This window comes from Ruditapes philippinarum, unplaced genomic scaffold (assembly GCF_026571515.1).
Source record: "Ruditapes philippinarum isolate M1 unplaced genomic scaffold, ASM2657151v2 ctg1756_1_1_1_1, whole genome shotgun sequence".
Classification (NCBI taxonomy): Eukaryota; Metazoa; Mollusca; class Bivalvia; order Venerida; family Veneridae; genus Ruditapes; species Ruditapes philippinarum.
Window position 1 is genome coordinate 106548 of NW_026866698.1, and position 21682 is coordinate 128229.

The 21682-nt window shown below is 32.7% G+C and overlaps 2 protein-coding genes across 2 annotated transcripts; one reads left to right on the top strand and one right to left on the bottom strand.

Moving 5' to 3' along the window:
* Positions 1 to 295: 295 nt before the first annotated feature.
* Positions 296 to 10287, bottom strand: LOC132733374 (G patch domain-containing protein 2-like). The gene is made up of 7 exons (XM_060720017.1): positions 10202 to 10287; positions 6502 to 7270; positions 5924 to 5997; positions 5246 to 5460; positions 4225 to 4269; positions 3593 to 3767; positions 296 to 2252 (listed from the first exon to the last, which is right to left on the bottom strand). Exons 2-7 carry the CDS (start codon positions 7254 to 7256, stop codon positions 1966 to 1968), a joined length of 1551 nt encoding a protein of 516 aa, XP_060576000.1. The 5' UTR covers positions 7257 to 7270; positions 10202 to 10287; the 3' UTR covers positions 296 to 1965.
* Positions 10288 to 15836: 5549 nt separating this feature from the next.
* Positions 15837 to 19846, top strand: LOC132733380 (uncharacterized). Its single transcript, XM_060720022.1, has 2 exons — positions 15837 to 15998; positions 17102 to 19846. The coding sequence occupies exon 2, from the start codon at positions 17243 to 17245 to the stop codon at positions 19070 to 19072; it is 1830 nt and encodes a 609-aa protein (XP_060576005.1). The 5' UTR covers positions 15837 to 15998; positions 17102 to 17242; the 3' UTR covers positions 19073 to 19846.
* The last annotated feature ends 1836 nt before the right edge of the window (positions 19847 to 21682 follow it).

A 21682-nucleotide genomic window follows, 5' to 3' on the forward strand; every position in this document is an offset into this window, starting at 1 on the left:
CGATGTGTCGAAGTTTTTACGCAAGTCCCTCCAACTTCGACTTACCAAAGTTCTACTGTATTTCAAAAATAAAATATTGCAAAATTAAATCATTGTCTGTGTAACAAATGTTATCATAATTCATGTCCTTAAAACAAAATAATGAGCTGTGTCATAACAAAACCAACATAATGTGTTTGCAACCAGCATGGATCCAGACCAGCCTGCGCGTCCGCGCAGTCTGATCAGGATCCATGCTGTTCGCTTACAAACTCTATTACAAATACAGAAACTGATAGCGAACAGCATGGATCCTGATCAGACTGTGCGGATGCGCAGGCTGGTCTGGATCCATGATGGTCGCAAACGCATTACGATGGTTTTGTCATGACGCGGCTCAAATGTCTTGATTGCAACTGGTCCCTGAAACCCGTACATTGTCATGGCCACAAAAATTTATTAAACATTTCAAAATACATTTCACACTTTTATGCTAAATACAAAACCTGTGTTTGTTTCTTAGGTGCACAAGATAGTTTTCATTTGTTAAACACAAGAACATATTGTTTGCTATAATTCATTAAATTAGATCCAATACACCAAACAATGACTTCATCTCTTACAGTAAATACAATAGAACTTTCATAAAAGGAATTCAAATTCGTTGATTTTCTTGATGTGTCGAAGCAAAATATAAGTCCCAATTTTTCACCTAAAATAGTCTTTATTAAACCTTAGTGTCAGTTGAATTTTTAAGTGCTGATTTTTTTTCGATGTGTAAAAAGTTTTAATGTTGTCCATATAGAATAAATCTTAAAACATTAAGCAGTCCCCCGATTTATGGACACCTTCCATCTCGAGACATTTTTCACACTTTTTCTTTGTCATCAACTTGTTTGACAAGTATCAATTCTAATGGCCTTTGAAATACTCCCCCCCCCCCCCCCAGAGTGTGAGAATATTTTTTAATTGTAATCATTCAAACTGCTGAAGTAGTATATAAACAATACAAATTTAGAGTTGTCATCAATAGAAACAATATCAATGTATCATGGATATTTTTCTGTCAATCAATAATCGATACACATTTAAAAATATCGATAATTTTGACAAATTAAATGTCTAGAAATTACACAATTTAACCCAAAACATATACAAAAGCAGGTGTCCATATCTAACATTATGCTGTTAATTGTTTTATAGTGGAAATATTTCACAGCAATCATGACAAAATTAGAATGGTCTGAAAAAAAGTCATGCAATGGGCTTTTATAAACAAGACACAGGAAAGAACATGTTTTTAACCCGGAAATCATTTAAACAGGTATGAAAGTGAAGGACAGACAAGAAATCTAAAGTAATTATTGATATATCAGTGTACCGCTGATATCTGTCATCCGATATCTATATATCGCTGATATGGTTGGTACTAAATCAATGACAACTCTATACAAATTAGTTTTGTTTTGAACCTTCTGAGACCAGGAGTCATGTGCTAATCACACAGGATATACTAATGTACATGCTATTTCCTGCTTAAATTATCACCCTTTCCTTTTGTTACACCTTTTGTAAGTCACTTGTAAACATCAACAGCTAGAAATACTGTTGTTAATATGAGACAATGAGTCACCTTCTGGATGTCGCGAAATTTTTACAAAAGTTCCTTGGACAGACTGAAGTTCTACTGTATAAGAGAATTATTTAATTTTTTTCAATTTTTTTTTTTTCAAATTAACAATACTTTCCTAATATTCTCAATTTAAATAAAATCTACAGAAGAAAAATTAAACAATTAACATTTTCAAATTTTAACATTAAAACAATCACTATTTTGTAAGTAATTAAACCAGTTAAAGTAAGCACTTTAATAGACTGTCAGATATAGAAAAACTATGATTCTATCTGGTAACATTACAATGTTCAGAACATTTAGACATCTGAGCACCTAAGAAAACAAACATTTTGTGGCCTAACACCTTTCTTTTACAAACACTGTTCTGAGCTTACAGTGTGTAGCTCTACTTTACTTCCAGGTTTCTGCTCAGCAGTTAAAGTGTTAGAATTTACAGATGGCGGTCCGTCCCAGCTTGTGCTTGGCTGTTCTGAGCTACCAAAACCCTGCCTGCGGGGTCGGAGACAGGCTTTGACGGGAGTTCTGATGCCAGCACCATCTGCTCCAAGTCCCTGCCCGGGGCTCCAACCCATCGACTGTAACATACGGTTGCCAATATTTGATTCAGGAATTGGGTCTGCATCAGCACCAATGAAAGCTGAAATTAAGTAAATTTTTTTTACTTATTTTTCTTTGTGATTTTTATGCAAATTTAATACATATTTTTATTCATATTATCAGCAGTTGGCCAGCTAACCAGATTTTCTTGATAATTAACCAGTATTTACCAATTTCTCTGCAAGCAACTGACTATTTACCCTATATGATTTCCACAAACATTTGACTATTATTGTCACATGATTTCTGAATATTCCTTGAGAGACAAAAGATCTGAATATTTATTGAGAGACAAAGAGACAAAAGACCATTCGACTCAATCTCAGAAATAAATTGTTGTGAAAAATTAATGACTCATCTTAAAGGATTGAATCACTCATCCCTAGATTACTAGTTAAATGCTCTCCCTACTTAGCATGTGGTAAGTAAATGATAACTTTCAAAGTTAATGGTACATTCTCTTTTTGTTACAGAAAATGCCGGGTAGATATCTAACATTTGAATATCAAACAATGCTTTTAATTAAATTAATTATTGAATATCTTTATAATGGTGTATACAAATGTACCATTCTTAATGATAACTTTTGGTAAGTTTTAACTATTGTCAACATCTTCTACAAACAAAAGGAATGAGACCATCAATGCATCAATTAATATGATTCAAGGTCAATTTATGTGTTGACTGCCATAACTACATGTAATAATTTTAATATTTTGTTATCAAAATACAGGAAACTTTCTGCTGCTTTTTCAAAACAAAATTCTTTTAGCAGTCAAAATATGGTTGCAACTGGCAGAGACATAGATAACAGAGATAAGCAGCTCCTATATACTCCATTGAAATATCACTCGTGCCTATCAAAAAGTGAAAAATTAGGCATTTTGTAGCAAATAAAACCTAATGGACGTACAATTTATTCTTTAATATTATATACCATTTGAAAGGTAAATCTTTTATCTATTGCTGCATGTTAAAATATTGGTAACTTTCCATACCTTTCACTTAGAAAAACATGGCAGAACATACCCACTGAGCCAGTTTTTTTGTCATATGAATAGTTTTGTAACAAAAATTATTATAGTGGTTCTCTTTGAAAAATGATGTAACATTTATTTAAATGGGAACTGTAAATATTTTTACCTGCAGCCATAGACAAATGCATAAGCTTTCAGAAAATGTATTATTTTACTGATTTTGATATCTGGCTAATAAGTTTTACTTGCTACAAGTTTTACGTTTAGCAGACACGCGTGATATTTTAACTGGCTAGGAAGTTGCCCATCCCTGTTATCTATGTCTCTGCAACTGGCAAACAGAAATATGGCTTCTAAAACATGTTTTCTTCGTAATGTCGTAGTTTTTAACTATATAAAATACCTAAATCTGCCTCTGTGAATGGCGGTGGTGTTTTCCTCTGCCGTTTACTATCTGCCAATGAACTGCTGCTGTTGCCGTTAGTGTTAGAACTAGTATACCAGGAGTTGATTTTACCTTGAATACTGTTCCATTTATGTCTCTCCTGAATAAATCTTTGTACAGTGTACCCTGGTATCTGTAAATTATACACAGTGTGTTAAGGTAGTTAATAATACAATAATATATAATCTGTGGCATTTGAAGACTCAGAACATTACTTAAAATAAACATCGACAGCCTTGTTTCAAATTCATTATCAATATTTCAAAACTAAACTTGAACACCAATCTACATACATAGTTTATACCAAATTAATTTTAATTTTACTTTAATGTTATAAATTTGTAGAAACACTTTAAAATCTGTTCCTGTAACCAACCAGTATTAAAGAAATGAGTTTGAAGTTTCTTGCTAAAGAAAACAACGGCTTGCCCCTAATCTGATTTAAGCCCACATAACTTAAGGTTACTGGTACAATATGTTAACCATTCAGCCATGCTGCCACATAGCATACTTGAATATACATTCAATTAATTATCTTATCCTATCATTGGGAAACAAATATTTATTGTTATGTAGTAATTTTTCTTTACCTTGCCTTTCAATTTACGTCTTCCAAAACGAATTTCTCTACCACACTGTAATGTAGAGACAAGACATTTATGATAACTATGCAGTTCCTATAATACTCAGGATGGTTAGATTCAAGTAAATGCCGAAGCATGTTTGGTTTAGAAATATTTTTCTACTTTTTTATTATGAATATTAAAAGGACAATAAGTGCCCAGAACATTTTGTCATTGGTTAGACAATATGTTCATTTGGAAATCTAAGTTAGTAAGTAGAAGCACCATCAAAATTTAATTTCTTAAAGGGACTCAACTGAGGATTTTTTAGATGAAGGGATTGGATATATCTTTTCCAGACTAATGTTCCATTTGATGAAGGTCTAGACCAATAACTTGTGTGCGAAATTTCAGATCATTCACTCACTCCGTTTTCCAGAATAATTATTCTGGTTGGAACAAAATACCCCAAAATTGAAAAGGGTAAATTGGACTAAGAATAGAACAAAACTATTATCGTTCTGTTTTAAGTGCCAAAGCTGATCTACATGTATGAACGATATTCAAATTTTATGTTTTTCAGATTGGACCTCAGTGGAGTTCTTTTATTTGTAATATACAATGTGGCCTTTACAGGCTGGCCCTCAGCAGCGCAATTATGTCTGTAAAAAGTGGTAAAGTGCCTCCAGATGAGCCAAAATATACAAGAAAATCAAAGTTGAGAAAAATGTGCTTTTTAAGAAAAGTAAAAAGATTCAAGTAATAACATGTTATGTGTGATTAATGACTGATTTTTCAGTACTCATCACCTATTTCTACTGCATTACTAACTCAGTATGGGCTATTTTTGCACATTTTCACCCAATTTCAGTAATTTATGTCGACTGTTATTGTTTTCAATTTGTAATTTAATACCTTTGTTCACTTCACAATATTTACTTTTTCACACATGTACGTTTTCAAAATTATTAAGAAAAGTTGCATGAATCTGGAAGCATGCTACTTTAAAGCTGGGCAAGATCAGCTTGAAACGCCTCTAACAACTTACATGTCTCATTATCCGCGACATCCTGGCCTTGAAACCAATTTGTGAAGATCTAGAAAGGTGTTGAAAACTGCCGTTGAGTATTTGTTGAAACTGTTTATCTGAAACCATGGTTTCATCTCCGCTATTGACTCTTTCGTTCTCCCACCAGGGGATCACTCCTGGGATACCACATGCAGGTCCCGCCTCATGGAAGAAGTCACTCTGCTCATCATCAGCTAGACAAACATTAGGACAAATTGTGGATGTTATTATGTTCAGCAAAACTACATAGAAAACAATATACACGCATACTTTTTGACAGTCAATGTACAAAATTCAAAATCACTGTATGAAGTTTTGTTTGGATGATTGGGTTTTAAGTCGACCAACACAGTATAAGTCATATGGCGATGTTCCAGCTTTACTGGTGGAGGGCGACCTCAGGTGCTCTTCCATGATGCATTATTTCAGGCACGAACAAGCACCTGAATAGAACCACAGCCAAAGAGTTTTAGGATTATTTATTTATATATAAGACAATGACAATAAGCATGTATACTTAGTTCGCAGTGATTACCTTTTATAGTTTCTGAAAAAATGGACTGTCACAAAAAATGTATCCAATGCCAATGCAAACAATTGCTCTACTTTTCTTCTTCTAAAACTGGAGCAAATAAGGTTAAAACAAATAAAAGATACCTTCATGTGTTACACAATATTCATCGCCTGATATTGACTCACTACTGCTGCTCAGTGTTGAACTACTTCCCTCTCTAGAAAAGATGATAATACATTCATTTCAGTTTTGAATATTATCAATGAATTAAATTTGGTTGAGTTTTCAGCCACGCCAACAGGGTAAAGGCCATAAAGTGACTTTCTGGCATTAATGGCAGATGAAGACCTTGGATGCCACCTGTGCATCATTCCAGTCAAACTGGGATTAGAGTAAAACTACCAAACATAAGCAAGCCTGTTGCATAGCGTCCATACTCGAAAATATTCATACTCAATAGTCCTGTGAAGGATTCAAACTTTCAGCAGTGAAGGACAGATGATTACGTCAGTAACCTTAACCACTCATTGTTATTGAACATATGTTTGTTTAAAATTTTCATGAAATTGCACACATGTTAAATGAACATATATAATATATATATGTAGCAATTTAGCATAAAAAGTATCAAACTTTTGAGCTAAAGATTTTGATGTTAATTAAGTACAAAGTAACTTCCTCTGAATGAAAGTTTATTATATATATATCAAAAATTACATACTGTGAGTTCATCGCAGAGTCCATTGCATCATCATCTTTACAGCAATCTTCAGTCCTATTCTGATCTGTTCCAGTTCCATAATCTGTTTTAGGTCTGATACTACGCTTTCTCTTGCCAGGAACCATCTCATCTATACCTGACTCCTTCATCTGATGCATAAAACCACTACCATCCATTGGGCTGGTACCCATACTACAATGAGGAAGTTTAACAGTCTTACTCCTCTGTCTGTTGTATTTTGGTTTACCCTGCTGGACAGGTGAGTCATGCTGCGAGGAAGACGGATCGGGATCTATGGCCATTGATTTGTATTTTTTTCTACGTCTCTGCGGTCGTATTGGTGAAAACATTGACTCATTGACCGAATCTGACTCCACCTGAGAGGGAACATAATTTATGTTCAATGGCATAGTGAGTCTAACTATATGATGAGCAATAGCTAAATCATCTGAGTCGCTCTGAGCAATGTTTTCCATGTAGTCTTTGATTGCTTCATCGATACTGCTTTGTGAAGCTTCACTCATATTTCCTAAGTCCGGCTGATGTCTTTTCCGCCTACCCTTTCTTTTTCTTGGAAGACGTCGTGTGCTAGAAGACGATGCCCCGTGTCCCCCGTCACTTTTGGAACGTTTATGACTAGCGGCATCCTCAAGAGCTAGGCTGAGGTCATGTACGAGGTCGTCCATTTTGCCAATGGAACTTGAGAACACTCGTAGCCGTTCAAAGTCTGTCACTATGTTATTCTCCATGAGCATTTGTGAGATAAAATCTGAAATAATGAATCTGTCTAGTAAAACAAGAACACTGCATGCTGTGTTAACACTTTTCTGTTAAATTACTAAATTACCTATAATTTTTTGTAAAGTTCCCGTACATAAAATATGACCCTATTATAATGAGGTAATATCAGTCCAATTTTTCATTTATAATCATTGAAGAAATCATTTTTTTCCTAAAGAAAATAGATTTATAACTAAGATAGATGTCATTTAGGAAATACAGTGCGGACTCAATATTGGTAATTTACTACCTAGTAGCTTTATCGAGTAAATGCTCTTGATATCAACAATATCCCCTCCCCAAAAACCAGGGACTCACAGGTTCAAAAGAAACTCTGAAATGGCTGAGCTATTATCGTATAGTTACTATTGATAGTTGAAAAGTAAATTTACAAAAGAAATCTCCGAACAAGAACGTATTTAAATGTTTAAAATAATTTGGAGCGATATTGGAAATTTGTCATCGAGCGGGTCAAATTACTAGAATATATTCTGTTTTAGTTGACATTTCAAACAAGCGCTACACAAATAAAATGTTTACAAGTATACGATAAGCTTTTAACGGTAAAAACAATGTAAAATGTCAGCAAAAACATTTACTGTTATAAGATTGACATAACTTGGACACAATTTGGTATTTATTACCAAATTCCTGTCAGACAGGACTTCCTACTCAGAAAATGCATGCATCCAAAAGATGCATATTATTTGAAACTTTGCATGCACAGTTAAGTCATTGCGTTCTGGACGCAGGAAGCAGAGGTTAAAAAAATCACTGTTAACTTATTGGTCGTTTTAACTAATTACTAATAAATAATAGCGAGCTCGAAGAGCTGGCCCGAAGGGCCTGCTAGCAAAGCGAGCTTTACAGTAACGAGAGTATACCTGCTAGATAGATGGTTTTGAAAACTTTCGTCCGGAGTACAGAATTGGCACATTGCAACTTCAGTGTTAGCGATTTTCCCTAACTTTACTGAGTACCTGGGACTCAGTGCTAATAGATCTGTTACGTCCCAATTCAAATGGAACGAGTCCTCAATTACAAAAATGTCAATGTTTGCATAACTTCATAATACAATCAAATTTGAGACTGTTGATGTTCGCGGATACCATTGATAGGTTGGCCCAAAACGAGGCCGAGCACTTGCTCCTAGTCTACGTTTGGGATATAAATCTGCATTGCTAATGAGAAAGGAACAAATGAAAATGAGGTGAAAGTCAAGTTCTTATAATACAATTTTTTTAAAGTGAATAGAAAATCATTTTCAAGCAGAGCAAAAAAACTTAAGAGAGAATTGACCAATTATCGGGGAAAAAGTGTTTCGTCCCAGGGACTCAACAGCCCTTTTTTTCTTTCCTCCCTGGCAATTTTAGCGAGTAAATTGATATGTTTACTCAGTAAACGCGAACACTGAACTTTTCGAATTACAAGATAACGATGAAAGCTGAGGTATTCTCATTGAAAACAGAAGCGTTGATTGGTGTCCTGCGCACTTATATAGGAACCATAATAGGACAGGGAACCAGAATAAACGGCAGTAGTGGATGAAATACCAAATGACAATTTTTAGACGAAAAATGTAGAGTGGGTGGACCAACGCTCGGCGTAAAAATACTATATTTGATATGGCAAATTCAAATCAACGTCAACAAACCTCAATGTTATATGTCCATTTTCAAGACCGATGATATTGTTTTAAATAGCCATTGTGTAAAATTCGCTAATCACATAATGATGTGCATGGCTGGAGCTATAGATAGTCCGGATAAACAAGAGTGGTTTGCATGAAATTGTACCATAGCTCGGCGTACAATACTACATGATGCAGGATTGTTTTTCGAATAAAATCTCTTTTTTATCTTATGAAGAAAACATATTGAATAAATTGTAACAACCAAATTAGGTTCATACATTTACAAGTACCCAACTTTTAGTTTAAATTTTACAGCCCCAGAACTCTAGTGTTAAAAGATTTTAATAATTTATATGTTGGGGATTACATAAGGTTGTTCGTCTGCTATAAGCATTGTCACGTGACTTTACCGGAAGTGAACCACACCAGGATAAAATGGTGAAAGATGTAAATTAAAAGCACCAGTGACCTAAATCTGAGATAACTCGAGACATTTTCAGATATTCTAAAAAAAATATTTTTTACGCCGAGCATTGGTATGCGCCGAGCATTGGTCCAACCACTCTAAAATAAAAATGAAGCGATTATTTTATAGTATTTCACGGTAAAAGAAAATCAAGCCCGCTTTGAGGCTTTGACAATATTATACAGGGAAGTCAAAGACCAGGCCCGCGAAGCAGGTCCGGGCTTTGGCTTGCCCGGCTATAGACTACATGTGTATATTTAAAAGAAAATCAAATAAAAAACAATAAAAAAATATATAAAATTCCTTATATACCTAATACCTTGATATACCTATCAACGAAATTTTCAGTGTCAGTTCTAGTCGGGCGCCGCCATTTACAATGTAACTCAATGATAATAGGCGGGGTATTCCGATACCGGAACAAACCTCAACTTTTCGGATAAATAATAATCGTCGAGTGTTTCGAGTGAAAACAGAAGCAGTGCATGTAATACTGAATGACACCTTTAACACGGAAAGAATGAAAGGAATTTTTCACGACTTCCCCGTTCATAGGCTTTGCCTAATTTCATATTATTATTTTGTACTAAGAACTTAACTAAGTGTACTTTTCTAAAATGACATTTTGGTATTTTTAAATGATGCAGGAAACAGCCTGCGATAAAAGTATTAAAACATTTTTTTTTTTTATTTATCCGAAACATTTTGACCGAAAGTGAAAACTTAGTTGAAATAAATTTATATACACCTAATTGTATCAGAATTAAAAATGCATTTAAACATCAGAATAAGCTATAAGCGTTTTAAATAAATATGTTTACCATGTGCATATCTAGATGAAAACTATGGGTAATACTTTGATTTTCTGCAATCCTATTTCCCTAAATGTCCGCCATTTTAGTAAGCTTAATTATAATATCAATATGAAGAATAAGTTCAGGAAGAAACGACCCAATTTTAATCGAATAGTGTGTGGTTATCTTTGATTGCAAATTAAGTTTAGATTGCATTTCGAGATAAATTAAATATATAACTTGTATTTCAGATTTCTGGAAAAAAAATCATTTTATCACACACCCGTGCCAATTTTGCGACTCCGAATTTATGGTATTGCACGGCCGTGCATATATTTTGACGTGACGTCATTACTCAGTAGCGTTATACAAACATAGTGTAAAGACGCGCTAAATGTTAGCGTTATACTATAGGCGCGTCAATGAAAAATGACTCTTTTTTCACTTTAAACGGTCTTTATTTTTGGTATGTGATAAATAGAATATTAAATTCGTGTAAGTTCATTACTGAATTTATTGCAGTCGTTGAATAGAATAATATATAATGCTCGCCAGAGGCTCGCATAATATAATTTTATTCAACTCGTGCAATAAATTTAGTATTGAACTCACACTCATTCAATATCCTCTATTTATTACAAAGTTTTGATTTAATAGCTGTACGTGTATTTTATAGGAAAGTCTGAACAGGTAAATTAAAGGTGTTTCAAATAAAATTGGAGACCCATTTATCATTTCAAATATATCACCCTTTTATTATTTCAATCTAAAGAAGTACGTAGAGGTTTGCGCTAGATAGAAAATGATTGTATTAATTAATTATCATAAGTACTTTTTTATAAAAATGACCAGAAAAAAGGATTCTTGAAAAAAAAGCAACAAGAATAAAGATCAACAAGGTAAAAGCAACGTTCACAGGGCGTAACCCCCGACACACCCAAGTAGGGCACCCAGAAGACACTCAACAAAAACCTTGGAGTGGATATAAGGGCGGCGAAAGGAGAGGGATGTAATGTGTGAAATAATATAAACTAAAACGGGCCCATATGGGAATAAAAGGGATAAGGGCTGTAAGGATGAAAAGGGGAGGGGCGGGAGCGTGAGAAAATACCTACCGTAAACGACAATCCAACAAGGCAGACATAAAAAAATGTAAACATTCAAAAACAAGTAACAATACGGACATGAAAAAACACGTGAAGGAACACAGAGGGGTACCGTCATGGAACGGCCAGTGGTGGTTAAACCACTGGGGAGTTTAAACCGGTTTTAGGCGCGCCAAACCTCACCCAATATGTTCCTGAATGACACGAAAGTGTAAATAAAATTAATCCCCGCTTAGTGAAATTCTAACAATGGTCATGGTTACATTAGAAAAAATAAATAAAACACATAAAAAATTGCGTAAATATGTAGAAAAAGGTACAGCCTAATGACCATTACCAAAGTTCTCGATGCCTTTAAAGAAGACAGAGCAACAAGAACATCACCTATAAGGGCCAAACGAAGCAAGACAGAAGACGAACATTAAGACGATTCAGTACCAAAGGGCTTTAAGAACTGTCCACCATAGAGTCTCCCACTTAGTTCGTCAGATGTAATTAAAAGAGGAAAGCGTAGCGTCCAACTGTAAAAAGGTTGAACACCAAGCATGCGGTATGCCTTAAAATAATTGGGCCATAACCTTTTTTAATAAACGGTTTGATAATTTTAGTGAAGATGGCAGAAAAATTACTATGACCAATGATCCTACGAAGTTTGTAAACCACATCTCCACAGAAATCAGGTTTGCTAATACCTACTCGTAAAATAGTTTTTAAATTACAATTAAAATTTAAAACTCAATCTGAATTACGATGGTAAAACTTAGTAAAATATTTATGCAATTTATGATAGCGATAACCTTATTTAAGAAGTTTGTTAGTAATAAATAAATAAATTGCGTTCATTAAAATCATCTGCACGCCCTAGCAAATCTAATTAATTGAGAAATATACACCCCATATGATGTAGCATGAGGTACATCTCCATCTAAATGTGGATAGTTAACAATATTAAAATCAAAATCATCTCTTTTACCGTAAAGTTTAGTTACTATAGTATTATTAATGATAGAAATGTTTAAATCTAAAAAATGATGTAATAACGTCTGAAGAGTTATAGTTTTATTCAATTTAAGTTCACTAGGATATATTTTAGAAACCAATTGATCGAAATAAGGATTATTCATGTTAAGGATATCATCTAGGTGTCATCTATCATTAAACCTGTTTTGTACATGCAACTTCATGTATATTTCTTGCCTATCTTGTAATCTTTTTGATGGATGCGGCAAGATCTACATTGTTAATGTGATATTAAAGTGAATGTTAACAGTTCTTTTGTGGAAAAAAATACAAAAAACATGGCTTTTTCAAAACTGAGAGGCATTCAGTATATTTTCCAACATGCATGCTAGGCCGTGATTTTCCTATAAATTACCCTACTTCACTTCACACTTTAAATTTACAAACAAATGTAACCTTAAGAGTAAAAAGAGAAAGCATTTATCATGAGTCCTTTCTTTTTCTTTAACTTTTATCATTTTAATTCGTATTTTTAACAGTAGAAATTCAAGTGTTTTTTTGGTTGTTTTTTTTGCTATGGACACTTTATATCTAAAGGCATAACAGTAGTTTAAATTGCATTTACAATATTAATTAAATGCCGGTGAGTACCTTGGCTTATTTTGAGTATACGCCGAGTTCAGGTTTTTGGCCGAAACATATTTTAAATACACCTCTATGCTATTACCAGGGATTAAGGTGCATGGAATGTCATTTACATGTAATTGTACTACAATTGTTTTTATCTATAGTTATGAAAATAACATCAAGCACATGTATTGAATGTAAAATAAATTGCACAGTCTAGCGTGTACACTGTCTTAAATGATTCAAAAGTTATTAACTACAGTGTATCAAAAAAACAAACTAAACATAGCCAGGTGTCTCTATATTGTAATCAAGATGGGTTTTATTTCCTTTTCTAAGAAGTGTTTTTTCATTGTTATTTTTCTTCCGTTTCAGCATAACCTAACATGAGAGATATATATAATCAAGAAAAATGTGATTTAAAATGACTTGTATGACGATAATACAAACACAACAACTGAAAAGTTTCAATGTAGCAGTAAGTTATTCATGTTCACATCTATAATGTAGTATCGCGTGATCATTTAGGTCCTTTAAAAATATTTCTAAATGCGCATTATGTCAATGTTGCAGAAAAATAATCTTTAAAAAAAAATTCTCAACTATTTTATTACAATTTTCATTCGAAATATTTAAGTTAGTTAAGTTCATAGATAAATGCCTAACGCACATAAAAGCATGTTGGTATAATAAGACTCTCCATCAGAAATCATAAGAAATTAAAAGAGTCGGGGCATGACATGACTCTTATGGGTATATACATTGTTCTCATTGTATATGTTTCTATGTTTAAGATGTATAGATGAGACTACATATAATAATGAATATATGTCATTGTTTGCCGAAGCATGCAATTTTTTTTATAGTCAATATAATAAGACAGTAGAAATCACTATATATAGTGATACATTTTTTTACTGTCAAATAAACATAATTTGAGTATGGTTTGTGGCGATAGATGTGTGCAATGGTTCGCTGCAAAGATTTGATTTATAGGGTCCAAATTAATCTACACAATTTGAATGAATATAAGATGAATAAGAAATAAATGTTTAGTTTTCATAGATTTTGATTCTGCATGAAAGATGATTTTAATAAGTTGGACAGTTTCTTTTCATTATTTGGATTTTGACGAGGTTAATAAGCATGATAACACTGATTATTCAAATAACTCAATCTGCAAAAAGAGAAATTTCCAAAGAAATTATTTATACCATAGTTTTGACATTGTGTACGTAACTCCTTGGCTCTGTAGAAAGGTCCAATATTTTGTTTTCTGAGCCGCATAGGGCCGTATGGTGCTATCTCGATACGGAATAAGACCCAGTCCGTTGTAGTCTAGAAAGTAGTTCTTGTAAATTTTGAAATGGCCTTTTTTTACAAGTCATCCCAATTGATACTGGTTATATTTTAAGTATATCTTTTGTAATTGTGTACATAAAGTTTCATTTCTGAGTACTTTAAATGTTGTTTTTGATGTATTTTTGCAGGACTTCATTTCTGGGTGGAAAGTTTCAGGAAGTACTATGCACAAGAATATACGCCAGTTACTATTTGGAGTATTTTATAGTGATTACACAAATTAAAAGCTGCAGAAAAACTCCATTGGCTAATGTGTTGGTTTTTTTTTGTGCTAAATTTACTTGGACTGCATTGGTGTTTAAAGAAATAGCCATGAAATTCCTGTACCTGATATGCATTGTCCAGAATTTAGCCTTAAATGTAGGATACAGAGTACGAATATTCACTAGACGTCTCCGTGTAAATTGGAATCTTAAGATAATTCAAACCATACCTCCTTAAAATCTTTGATTACACGAATTCCAGACTGAGACAAAGATAGATCAATTCTCTCGAAAATGGCTTCTAGTTGATATCAAGCATTGTAATTAATTTGCTCATATGTGTGCTTACACGTACCCTTCTCTCATAATCTTTGTTTGATTGTATATATACACTTTATCAAAATAGGTAACACATATTCAAACTAGGAAACATCCTTAGTATATCTAAAGAATCAATTATTATCAACTACGAATATGTTGATCGATCCATGCCCAAATTACTGATTTTATTTTTGAAATTTTATTTTTTTCGAAACTTGTTCTTTTTATACGCACGTGCGTATTGGCATATCGGTAGATACGCCACTGCTGAATGAAAATTATTAATGAATAATTGCAATCTGGAAATAGACTTGTAATGTTATCTGATACTTGAGCTTATCAGCATTCAATGTGGTCAATACAGTATATAAAATATTAAACTGTTAAAGTTAAAAATAACTTTGAAATTATTAATACAATATTACCATGATTAGCATTTTATCAGCCGTCATATCTTTTGCAAATCATTCACAGTCAAGTTACTTGTATGCATGTCTTATCAGCAGTTATTATTAATAGCTTTCATAGCACTAGCTACCATGCAATTAGCCTAATGACAGTCACGCGATTATATCAAAAGAACAGGTAATTAAACAAAAATAATGAAATAAAATAGGTGTCATAAAATATTAACAACCAAATGATTTAACAGTGCATGTCATTTCAAATATCATTCATAATTTATTTATCATAAAATAGCAACGTTTGGCACTAATTAAGAAACTCTTTCAATGGCTTATCCACAGGGATACATTATAAATTTGTTTTATAAAAATCAGTATGTTTCTTTTGAAGATTTCAATATTTCTACATTTCTTTTAATTAAGCAACGTTAGCATTTGTTTGAATTTTTAAGATCAATAAAACATGATCGTGGTATTTAATTGTTCAATCATTGATTTGCTATTTTCAGATTTTCAGGCCTTCTACCACCATAGATATACTATTTAACTGTTACAAATATAGTGGCGACTTATAAATATTGTTAAATAATTATGATGTTTTGCGCCTTTTTTCCCATCGTACGCAGTTACGCAGACCAACACTTTTGATAAATCAAACGCAGCTCCAGTAACATTTATTGATTTTAGACACAGTCGAGCAAACATTTAGTCGAGAGAAAATGATATGTGTTCTTTATCTGCCATCTGGTTGTGTATATGTTAACCAATTTTAACTAAAATGGACTGATGTAAATGTATATACATGTATGTTCGCTTGCAGGATTTACCTTATTCGATTTTGGTAATTAATTTTTGTAAAGACTAAAGAATGTAACTTATTCAAACATTACAGGGGAATTTATAACAGCTTATTCGACCTAATCGTGGATCAGTTTAGGTGAGATCGGAGCAAAACAGGGCAATATAAACCAACTCGTAAATTATCGTCTCACCTGAATTTTCTTATTATGTCTAGGTTTTAGTGACTTATAGGTCCGCTGAGATGCTTTCAATACTTCTCTAAACTATTGTATATTCGTAATATATATTACATGTGTCACGATAAAAATATTTACTTCCCAATTTATACTTACTTAATTACTTATTTAACTAGACCGACAACAATAATCAGAAAATGATATTTAGCGATATTCATTGAGTAATGTTACAATTTTAAGGAATCAGTGGGTTTTTAAAAGTAAAATAATGATGAAATACTAGATAAAGTTAACATGAGAGCCTTCACAATTTCAAAACAATTTGTGTTCCGTTTTGCTCCTGTCTTTCCTTAAAGTATTTAGTTTACATAATTATAAAACAAAAATGTTAAACATTAAAGTGAAAACTTTTTAAGTTTATAATTATGCTAGTGTTTGTACATATATTGTTTCACAATTCAACTATAACTGACTGTACAGAAAGAGGATGGATGCATTGTGTTATTTATATATCAATCTAAAATCGACATTATGATCTAAATTTGCACATCGATCCTTATAGCAATGATGGAGTTCATGTCAGTAGAAAGTAGGCTGTGTTGGACACGACCCTCACATTTTCAGGAAATGTCTCCAGGAAAGTAAAAAAAAAAGAAAAGAAAAATCATATGTTTAATTGCTTGCAATTTCTAATTATCGGATTATCCCCGGAACATGCATGTATATTTACTTTACAAACTATACGCCTAAACACACCCCGATTATCCAGTGCGAAAATGTAATGGGTGCATACCACTCGATACCTCTAATATATTCACATACATATAAACCAAACTATGCCCGTTCACGTGTGCTTAATGTATAGATCAATTCGCGTGACTAAATAAACGTTACCCTGTTGAAATCACCATAACTGCAAGTGTAAGTACTTGATTCTATCTTACTGCTGGTTTATTTTCTGTTTTAGGTGTCTGAAGGAACTGATGTCCCGATTTGCACGGTGAATGTAAATGTAAATATTAAAAAGGAAGCCAGTGCACTTAGATTTTTTTTAAAAAAAGATAACAATTCCAGTGGGTACAGATTGTAACAAAAAGGAGAAAGCAAAATGGCTGATAGTGAAAAATCTGAAGTATTGTTTCAATTTCTTCAGTGCATACACAGCAAGACTATATTCAAACAGGACAGAGAACAAATTGCAGATCTTGAACAAGGGGTTAAAAAGATGATAGAGAAAATTATTGATGTTTACTACTCGAAAAGTAAATATGACTTTGATAAACTAATTCATGTTGGAAGTTCATTTGAAGGCTCAAAGATAATATCACCAAATGAGTTTGACTTCATGTTGGTACTAAAAGGTCTGTCTGAACCAGGAAAAGTTTTCATTGAGCCTGGTTGTCAACCAGGAATGAAGCTGTTAAGGTATAAAAAGTTTAAGAGGAAACACATGAAAGGCCCGAATTTGGTTTTAAACAACATGCTAGGACTTGAAATAGATTCTCTAATGACAAGCAGCGACGAAAAGAGAGCAAAGTACAATAGCATTAGAATCCAAACATCATTAGGAGAGCTCCGTATTAAGAACATGTTTCGTTATACATTACATTTGGAATGTATCAGTCAAGAAAGTAGCTTTGATATAGACGTTGACCTCATGCCAAGTGTAAGAATACCACCAGATTCAAAGGAAATTATGAAAGATATTATGACGTGTCCTGTAGAAATAAAAGATTTGGCATTCAAGGATGGTTGTTTCTTGGTTGGAAAATTCTGTATTATAGATGGCATGTGTTGGCAGTTATCATTTGCAGCCGCTGAAAGGAATATGATGAAATCTTTATCACCAGGCCATATGAAAATATACAGAGTACTGAAATATCTTTTTGTTGAGAAATCTATAATTGGCATTTGTGATCTGATGTCGTCATATGTACTGAAAACTGCAGTTTTAAGACATGCATACTTTGAATGTGATAATAATTCAAAACCAACCACATGTTTCATAGCAATCATACGATCATTATCAATATCAATCGAATCAGCATTTATGAAATCTTTGTTTCTTCCCTCTCTTAATTTATGGCAGAGAGTCATTCATGAAAAAATGAGAAATATAACAGAGAACGAAACTATCTGTGAAAAATCAGTGAAAGAACAACTCTCTGAAATCATAAGAACTGAAGGCAAAGGTCTGAAGTATGCTGTTTATATATCGGTTATATTTGAATTCTGGAAACGTGTTTTTATTCTATTAGCATGCTTGTTCGAAAAAGTAGAAGACGGAACAATACATTTTAATTCAATGGAAAATGCCTTACGAATTATTTACACCAAGTTAAATGAAGAGGACGAAGAGGATGACATTGTGAAAGATTACTTTCAACAAGATGTAATTGCTTCTGACGACAAAGTCTTACATGACAATGATTGGAGCATTCGTAAGTTTCATACAAAGTCTGATGTGAAGGAAACTCCTGAACAACCAAGAGTAAGTTCATTTGAACTAAATGAAAATACATGTAAAATGAATGGTTTACACGCAGACAGTGAGACTACAAGTGAAAAGATTGACGTTGCGGGCGAATGTGTTGATGTTGAGGAAGAGTCACAAGATTTGAGAGACATTGAACAGTTTGTTAACGATTATGTTGAAGAAACTGGAGAACATTTTGAATCAGATGAAGAGTGGATGACAGATACTGACGACTCATGTGATGACATCAGTGAAATATCTGAGGATGAATTGTTTGTACAAGCTCATCAAGAGGATGTATATGAGATGTATGCTAAGCATGGAGATGTCATCAGGACTATAAATATTCCAGTTTTTTCCACATTTTTGCAACAAATTTCGGATCGAGAACAGTGCATGTCCATTCAACGAATTGTTGAACAGTTCAATGTACCTTCAGGGTCACATAGATCCAGTACCTAATTGTAAACATAAGAATGAAAAGGAATGCATGACTATGTATAAATAAATATACATGGAAATATTTTAGCTAAATTCTTAACACAAATTTTATTAAATGTAAAGAAATACATATCTTATGCTTTTTACTTTTAAACTTAGTTTCGTTAAAACATATGTACTTATTTAACCTTATTGTTTCAAAAGTGCAAACTAATTCATAATAGTATTGTTTCGATTTCTGATTGTTTTATGAATAACGTTGATTAGTTTTTTGGACCCATTCCAACTGGACGCTCATTGGGTGATACTTTAATAATTTGAAATGAAGTCCAATCGAAAGTTACAATGTTTAATAATAAATGTGTACAGTAATATTTAAATGATTATTATAAAAAATATAGTATTAAAATTTGTTTAAAATGTAATACAGCGAGTGAAATAAGAATACAAAATACAAACAGGCATTAAAAGTGTAAACCCCTATTCATATGTAATAAGTCAAAGAAAATAAAGCTTAATATAATATTTCTAATAATTGTTTGTTTAAAAATCTGTGTACTTCAACAAGAAAGACATACTGTATCATGATATACAAACTCACTCAAGTTAAAGTGTTGAATCAAACAAGCAAAGAAACAAATCCGAATATGATTTGAAAATGTTTAAAGCTGCATGACTCTAGATGAGCCAAAACATTTCAGGAAAATCAACTTTGAGAAAAATGTACTACAATTTAAAGAAAAGTAAAATAGTAATGAATTACATGTTACATGCAATGAATGATTGATTTTGAAGTAATTATCACAATATTTCTACTGGTAACACAGTAAGGTTTTTTTACATATATTTATCTTTATTCGGTAATTTACTTGGATTGGTTTGCAATGTGTAAATTATTTTATTATTTTGTTCTTTATTATAGTCTCATCAATGTGATACAGTATATACAACATATCATAAATTAAAAGCATAATTAAAAAAGACACATTGTCACCCTCTACAGAGTTATAAGAGACTTTGTATATGTTAATATCATAATACAAGTAAAATCATTATAATTACATAATGGAGTATTAAAATTCACACATTATATATAGTACTTATAATATTTCCATCTGTATGGGACATTCATGATTGTAAGTAAAGAGTATGCCCTAGTCATGTTGTGGATAAGTTTAAGTAAGATCATGGATATATATGATGTAATTTAGTGTATGATGTGAGAACATGCATATACAAGACATGATTAGGTACATGTACATGTTTATAAGGGAGGTGACCAAACAGGAACATGAAAGTACATGATATTTCAAGTAAATAACATGAACGTATTTTATTTATTTGTTTAGTTGAGAATATATGCTTTTTAAATACACTTTCAAAGTTTTCATGAAAATAAGCATGGATCTGGAGGCGTGTTGCTGTCTTGTCTTTATACAGTACAAAGCTTTCTTTGCTTGTAAACTGAAAATTTGTTTCAATTTTCATTTTAATCGTATTGTCTCGTAAGACATTTGCTGCTAGACCGTTTTCTAGGACTTGATTGATACTTAATTTACCGCAACTTACGAATGGACAACGATGTTATTGTGAATATAGATACATGGATGGTCTAATCATACTCACATTTCATGTATTCCAGTGACTAAATACGGAACTAATGGACATGATTTATTTCAATGTTTGCACAATAAATAAATAAATATATAAATAAACAAATAAAATAATAATAATAATAATAATAAAAATAAAAGTCGTCTATTGATTATTAACAAGTAGAAAAACGAAATTTCCCTGTACCGTGTCTTGCAAGCCTATTTAGTTGAATATACAAATGTATAACATGTGTTGCAATTTCAAGCACTTGCCATTATCGATCCCTATATCATTCTTGGGAGATCTTTCTAGCATAAACAGTAATTAAGTAGACTGGTGGATGGCCGACTGGTCACATTGACTGACATCTTCTTTAATCTATGTTTAAGTATTCTCAGGGGTAGCAGTACTAAAATGGAATTGGCAATATTTATTATCATTTGTACCATTGGTTGACAATTTATTCTGAACGGGCAATTTTCGTGATTTCGTCTTGCGCCCCGCGGAGCGTCAATACGACTTATGGCACAAGTGAGCCAACAATAAATTCCTATTATTGCAAGGAAGGTTCGAGTTAAATATATAGGCTCACAAGAATGGTTCATTGATCGGAAGAAACACGTGCTAATAATCGCAAGACATGGCACATATTAAATGTGTAAGCTCACAGGGCAGGTCATTCGTTTATCTACTTTGAAGTTGCAAAAGAAAAAGTGCACTAGGTATCACCGTGTATATCCAGAAACACCAGAATGTGAAAATAACGCACGACTCGTGCAAAAAGTAACGCAGAATTGTGCAATCAATGGCGGATACCTGACAGGATTTCCAACGTGGTAAGTAAGCTGGCCAATATGATTTTTATCTTATCAAACTAAAAAAGTAATAGCCGTATACGGCTGAGAAGACATTATTCTTTATCCCTCATCAAGATTATTTCCACGAAATTACTTACTTTTCAAGATCATTCGTCATCATCGTTTTGAGTGTGATTTAGACTTTTTGTCGACTCTTATAAGTAAAACAATGCATATT

What these genes read in the sequence shown, in the direction of transcription:
- LOC132733374 (XM_060720017.1), bottom strand. Translation starts at nt 7,256, where the DNA reads ATGCTCATGGAGAATAACATAGTGACAGACTTTGAACGGCTACGAGTG. An exon ending in TGTCGCGGATAATGAGACAT is followed by an intron (nt 4,270 to 5,245) that starts GTAAGTTGTTAG and finishes TCTACATTACAG; the next exon opens with TGTGGTAGAGAAATTCGTTT. An exon ending in GACGTAAATTGAAAGGCAAG is followed by an intron (nt 3,768 to 4,224) that starts GTAAAGAAAAAT and finishes TATAATTTACAG; the next exon opens with ATACCAGGGTACACTGTACA.
- LOC132733380 (XM_060720022.1), top strand. Translation starts at nt 17,243, where the DNA reads ATGGCTGATAGTGAAAAATCTGAAGTATTGTTTCAATTTCTTCAGTGC.